This window comes from Bison bison, unplaced genomic scaffold (assembly GCF_000754665.1).
Source record: "Bison bison bison isolate TAMUID 2011002044 unplaced genomic scaffold, Bison_UMD1.0 scf7180017864144, whole genome shotgun sequence".
Taxonomy (NCBI): Eukaryota; Metazoa; Chordata; class Mammalia; order Artiodactyla; family Bovidae; genus Bison; species Bison bison.
The window spans coordinates 2,260,944-2,267,403 of record NW_011494716.1 but is presented as its reverse complement, the minus strand read 5'-3'; the positions used below and the strand labels follow the sequence as shown (position 1 = coordinate 2,267,403).

The 6,460-nt window shown below is 59.4% G+C and overlaps 1 protein-coding gene across 1 annotated transcript in view; it reads left to right on the top strand.

The window, feature by feature from the left end:
• Positions 1–5,854, top strand: part of NAGPA (N-acetylglucosamine-1-phosphodiester alpha-N-acetylglucosaminidase) — an 8,849-nt gene extending 2,995 nt beyond the window's left edge. The window contains exons 6-12 of the mRNA XM_010840434.1: positions 1,044–1,172; positions 1,656–1,861; positions 1,966–2,013; positions 3,090–3,218; positions 3,377–3,508; positions 3,597–3,660; positions 5,066–5,854. Of these exons, the coding sequence (XP_010838736.1) occupies positions 1,044–1,172; positions 1,656–1,861; positions 1,966–2,013; positions 3,090–3,218; positions 3,377–3,508; positions 3,597–3,660; positions 5,066–5,276 (919 nt within the window). The 3' untranslated portion in view covers positions 5,277–5,854. The remainder of the gene's footprint in view (positions 1–1,043; positions 1,173–1,655; positions 1,862–1,965; positions 2,014–3,089; positions 3,219–3,376; positions 3,509–3,596; positions 3,661–5,065) is intronic.
• The last annotated feature ends 606 nt before the right edge of the window (positions 5,855–6,460 follow it).

Here is a 6,460-nt window from a genome sequence, read left to right as displayed (position 1 = left end):
GGTGAGTCCTGCTCTGAGGAGCTTCAGCCCACCATCAGCTGCCTTTCTGACCCTCAGGTGATCCCTGGGGATCTTCACACTCACCCGTCCCGTCTTCCCACCGGCAGAGGGTCCCTAGGTCTGTCCCACTTCCACGAACTCATCACCTTCCACACATTTGCTCTCAGTCTCCTTGACTTAGAGCCTCGTCTCTCCTGAGCTCTGGTTGGGGTGAAAGGAAATTATCACAAAGTGTCTATTCACAAATCCGGGAGTAGACCTCAGTTCCCATTCTAGCTCTGCCACGTGCTGGCTCTGTGGCTGTGGACAAGTTACTTGGCCCCTCTGAGCTCATTTCCCCCTGTGTAAAGTGAGTGTGCTCTGCTGTTGCCGTGTAACAGATTAGCACAGGCAGCACTGATTTGTTAGTTTGGGGTTCTGTAGGTCGGGAGTCGGTGGAGAGTAGCGGTGCTCAGCTAGGTTCTCTTGTTCAGGGTGTCCCACAGACAGCATCCAGTTCTTGGCCAGATAGGGGGCTTATCTGGAGCTTCTGGGAAAGAATTGTCTTGGCAGCTCACTCAGGTTGTTGGCAGAATGCAGTCCTTGGAGTTGTAGGACTGAGGTCTCTGCGTCATTGCTGTCTGGGGGCCTTTGCATTCATGAGGCCGCCCATGTTCCTTGTCATGTGTATACCCTCCTGTTGTATATCTTCAGGGTCCAGAGCTGTGTCAAATCCATCTAACCCCCTCGTATTTCCAGTCTCCCTCACTTCGTCTTTTGCCTTAGCCTGAGAAAGCTCCTGTGGTTCCGTTGGGACCACCCCAGATCATCCAGGACAGGGTCCCCATGTGTGGACGGTTGTGCTGTGTATCCTAACACGATCATGAGGGTGATGCCTGGTTACAGTCGTAGCTTCCAGGGATTTGGACAGGACACTTTGAGCGGGGGGAGCACTGAGAAATTTGCCTGCCGTAGCGGGTGTGCGATACTGTCCATTGTGGAAGGTAATGCACTAACCCGGAAGCAGATGCCGCAAGGTCAGCAGCGCTCATCTTGTGCCACAGCATTAACCTGTGGGAGATGGCGGAGTTCCTGCTGAAACAGGACGTGGTCAACGCCATCAACCTGGATGGAGGAGGCTCCGCCACCTTCGTGCTCAATGGCACCTTGGCCAGTTACCCTTCTGATCACTGGTAAGCCCACCAGAGCCCCCTTGCTGAGGTCCAAGGCCAGGCCTGTCCCCGGCTGTCTCATTCAACAGATACTGAGCGCCTGTCATTTGCCAGGCTCTGGGGGTTCAGTAGAGAAGCAAGAGAGGCCGAGATGCCAGCTTCCCGCTGCTTACACAGAGTGGCATACATAATGTACCAGCACTGCCCAGGGCCAATGGAAGGGGCGGGTGATGATCAGGAAAGACCTGAGGATAGAGAAGCATGAGCTGAGAGCTGGAGGGTGCAGAGGTGACTGGGCCCAGAACAGCGTGTACAAAGGCCCTGGGGTGGGAAGCACCTATAAAAGGCTGGAGAAGAGATGAAGCGGAGAAGCCCTCAGGCTCTGCAGTGGGTATCAGAGGCGTGGCCAGCACCTCAGCCTCTCGTCACACTCCTGTCCCCCAGTGGGTGATCTGAGGGGTGGCCAGCACCTCAGCCTCTCTTCACACCCCTGTCCCCCTGCAGCCAGGACAACATGTGGCGCTGTCCCCGCCGCGTGTCCACCGTGGTGTGTGTGCATGAGCCCCGCTGCCAGCCACCAGACTGCAGCGGCCACGGGACCTGTATGGAGGGGCGCTGCCAGTGCACGGGGCGCTTCTGGCGGGGTGCTGCCTGTGATGAGCTGGACTGTGGCCCCGCCAACTGTAGCCAGCACGGGCTCTGCACGGAGAGTGAGTGGTGGCTCTGCGGGAGGCAGCTCCAGCCCGGGTGCCCCGCTCTCACGGCCCCAGCCCGGCCCAGCCCTCACCTGGCTTTCTCGGTCTTGTCTTGGCAGCTGGCTGCCGCTGCGAAGCTGGATGGACAGGATCCAACTGCAGTGAAGGTAAGCGCCCCCAGGCCAGCCTCCCCCCTGGCACCCCTTGGGGCTCTCGGGCAGGGGTGATGCTGGGACCCGCAAGCCTCAGCTGCCTTTATCCCCGCCTCCTGGTCCGCTAGTCTCTTCGCTCTTGTCTCACCTTTTGCCCCATGTGTGAATCACCGTGTCAGTGTCCTGCGGCTGCTGCAGCAAGAGTCCACTAACGGGATGGACACAGTCCTTTATTCTCCCACAGTTCTGGAGGCCAGCACTCCATAATCAAGGGCTCAGCAGGGCCGCGCTGGCTCTGAAAGGTCTAGGGGAGGGTCCTTCCTGCCTCTTCCAGCTCCTGGTGGCCCCAGCGTTCCTTGGCTTGTGGCTGCCTCAGCCCAGTCTCTGCCCCTGACTTCACAGGCACAGCCTCCTCCCTTGTCCAGGTCCAGTCTCCCTCTCCGTTATCTTACATGGACCCCAGGCCCCTGGGATTTGAGTCCGTGTTAAATGCAGGAGGCTCCCCATTTTGAGATCCTTAATTGCATGTGCAGAGACAGTATTTCCAAATAAACTCACACTCACAGGTTCTGGAATTTGAAGCTGTCTCTGGGAGGACACAGTTCAGCTGTGACCTACAGGACTGCTGTCACCCGTGGCTTAAATCCTTAGCAGCTTTCTTTGGCACTGAGTGGAGAGTCTGCACTCCACAGCATGGCCTGCCAGGCCCCGGGTGCTCTGGCCACATCCCCCTCCCTGCCCCAGATCAGGCCCTCTGCGGCCCCTCCAGCCCGCCGCCTCAGTGCTCCGCTACTGCCTCACTCAGCCCCCTCCCTCCAGTGCACGTGTCCCCACTCGTCCTGTGATGCATGCCTTCTGGCTCACTGGCTGCCTAGACCAGAAGCTGTTGCCCAAACAGAGCAGAGGCTCCACGAGGGCGTGGCCTCAGGCCTGCCACATGGCACGTTCTCCAGAACTGCCTTTTGGGAGAACACGTGAAGCAGCAGGGCCCCTTGGGGTGATGAAGATGCGTTTGCAATCCCCTGGGCCCCAGCCTGGGATGGGAGGGCAGGGCCAGGTTTGGCAGAGACCCCTCCCTTCCCCCACCGCAGCTTGCACCAGTGGCTTCTTCGGGGAAGACTGCGCCCAGAAGTGTCAGTGTCATAATGGAGCCACCTGTGACCCCGTGCAGGGGACCTGCGCCTGTCCCCCTGGCTTCACTGGAGACACCTGTGTGCAGGGTAAGCGGGAATGTCCCCTGAGTCAGCCAGGAGGGAGCCCCACCCAAGGGGTGCTCCTGCGTCAGCCCGGCTCTGCCCACACCCGGGTGCATCCTGGCAGTGCAGAGAGAGGCCTGGCCACCGGGCCCCACCGCTGTCCTCCTGGCTCCTCCCCGCAGAGTGTCCGCTCGGTTGGTACGGGCCAGGCTGCCAGAGCCCTTGCAAGTGTGAGCACCAATGTCCTTGCGACCCCCAGACCGGCAACTGCAGTGTCAACTGGTCACCCACCCTGAGCAGCCTCTTCTCCCGAGGTACGGCCCCTCCCAGGGCCCCCCCTGGGAGCAGGAGCGGGCAGACCCCTCTTCTCCCAGCCTTCAGCCTCTCCCTGACCTCTTGCAGTGAAGGAGTGTTTCCCACCTCCCGAGGTCACTGTGCAGGCAGAAGAACTCTCCCTTCTCACCAGGTAGGTGCTTCGGTGGGACCTGGGGCAGGGGCAAGAAGAAGTCCCCCCACCTCTCCACCTTTGAGGTGTGGCCTCTGCTCAGGGCCCAGGCAGGGCTAGGAGGTGGCTGCTAGGCACCCAGGTGACGGTTCTTCGGCGTAAGCTCAGGGAGAGTCCCAGCTGATGCAGCCACCTGAGCCCTCCGGGGAGACGCTGAGCAGGACCCTGGCCACCCCCACAGTGGAGTCTAGGGGGCTGGGTGTGGGCTTGTTTTCTCAGCTTTCAGTTCAGAAGCTCTGAGCATTTCACGTCATTTCTGTCGCACCTGGGGATGTTCACACCTCATGTGGGGTCTTTATTTTCTAGCACAGGTCTCTAACTTGACGTCCAGGTAGGGGGTGTGTATTAGAAGACAGAGCTGGGCTCAAGAACCGATGCTGTGGGTCTGGGAGCCCCCTTTGGAGAACCTCTGTTCATGGTTGTCCCTCCCATAGCCCAGGGCAGTGCCTGGCCCGCCCCCTCGAGGTGGAAGCCAGGTGTGAATGAAAAACCCCTTGGCCTTGGCCTTGGCCTGGAGGCAGCGCCTGGGAGCTTATCACAAAATGCAGATCCCAGGTCCTTCCTGGGGATCCTGACCTGGTGCTTGGGTGAGGGCTGGGAGGAAAACCCTGGAGGTGTGCTGGGAAACGCACTGGCAAGGACGGGGGCGCCCACGAGCCCTGCACCCCAGGCTCGGGTCTCAGGCATGAGACCACGGGGTCCCACAGCAAAGGGAGGGGAGCTGTGGGTGGCTGAGAGACTGCAGGCCCCACCCTGGGCAGTCAGCTTACATCTGCTGCTGCGTGAGGATTTCAGACCAAGAGTCACAAGAAGGAAGAAGGATCACTGAAGGACCGCCCCCTGCTTCCCTTTGCCCCGCCCCCCACCAGCTCCCTGCCTGGGAAGAAGGGGTGCGGGTCCCCGCTGCTCTGTCTGCTTTGAGGATTCTGGAGAGAGCCCAGCTTCTGTTGCCAACATTCTCGGGAACCCAAGATGCGAACCGCTGCGTCTTGGGGTGGATTAGGTCCCCAGCTGTGTGTTCTGTGCCCTGTACAATGTAACATTTGTTAGCAGCATCTGAAACTCAGGGAGGTGCACATCAAAATCTTTGTTTTTCCCTATTTCTCTTGAAACACCAGGCAAGCTGGGAGCCTGATATCAGGCAAGGTTTGTCCCACATAATAACTCCGCGCTGCTTCCAAATGTGTGTGTGTACACTCCTCACCCCCGCAGGCCCATTTGCTTCCCCCTGTGTGGTCCCTGGAGGCACCTGATCCTGCGCTCCTGTTCTGGGAGGAAGAGTAAAGTGGGAGGGGGAGCCCCTCCAGCGCTGCCCCAGCCCGAACCGCATCCAGCACCCCTGTTCCGGGTTCTCTCCCACCCGCAGGACCACCTGGCTGGCCATCACCTTGGCCCTGGCGTTCCTCCTGCTGATCAGCACAGCGGCAAATGTGTCCTTGTTCCTGGGGTCGAGGGCCGCACGGAGGCGGCACCTGGACGGGGCCTACGTCTACCACCCGCTGCAGGAGGTGAACGGGGAGCACCCGGCCGCCGAGAAGGAGCAGCTGGGTGACTCCTGTAACCCCTTCAAGGACTGAAGCCTCCTGCTGCCGGTTGTGTCCTATTCCCGAGGCTCATTTCCAGGAGCTCTGGCTTCTGCAAGAGGAAGTCCCAAGGCCACCGACCCATCTGGGTAGTCGCGACCTGGGTGCCAAGCCAGGTTTCCGACAGCAACGTGCCTCAGCCCCGCGCCTGGCCGCCTGCCGTGGCACATGCAATCCAGCGCTCCCGGAGGGCCTGCCTCCGTCCCCGCCTGCCTGTGTCTGCTGCTCGCAGGGCCTGCCCCCCCAGGGCCTGCCCGCTGCTGCCAAAGAGCCTCCGCCTCCCGGGGCCGGAGCCGCTGTGAACGGAACTCGTGATGACCATGCCGCAGCCAAGTGGGAGGGTGCAGCTGTTCCCTTCGGACGGGGGTGGACTCAAGAGACGACAGCCACATCATGGGACCCTTTTTTAACAGACCTCATCATCAAACTTGCCCACTGGAATGGTGTTTCCTGTCGCAGGAAGCTCCTTAGAAGGGAGGAAGGATGAATCATGTTTACAGGCTCTCTCTTTTGCCCTGCCGCTGAGAGGGTTTTTCTACCACTTGAATAAATTGATAAAATAAATTGATATAATAAAAGAACCTTGTCTGAATTAGCAGTCATGGACTTGAGGGGCCCCTAGGCCTTAACACGCGGGGGACTGCTTAACCAGAGTCAGAGTCGGGATGTGCCCGTGGCACGTCCAGCTCCCTGATTGATTTTGTTTAATCCAGAGGTTTCCCAGGTGGTGCTAGTGGTAAAGAACCCACCTGTCAATGCAGGAGACAGATGCGGGTTCTGTCCCTGGGTCAGGAAGATCCCCTGGAGGAGGGCATGGCGACCCACTCCAGTATTCTTGCCTGGAGAATCCCATGGACGGAGGAGCCTGGTGGGCTACAGTCCATAGGGCTGTAGAATCAGACACGACTGACGCAACTTAGCATGCACGCACAGGGGTTCTCACTTTCAAGTGTACTTGAATCACCAGGTGACTCAGCTGGTACAGAACCTGCCTGCAGTGCGGGAGACCTGGGTTCGATCCCTGGGTTGGGAAGATGCCCTGGAGAAGGAAACAGCTACCCACTCCACTATTCTGGCCTGGAGAGTTCCAAAGGAGTTGCAGAGTCAGACATGACTGAGCGACTTTCACTGAATCACCTGGAGAGCTTGTTAAACATGTAGACTCTGGCCTGGAGCGG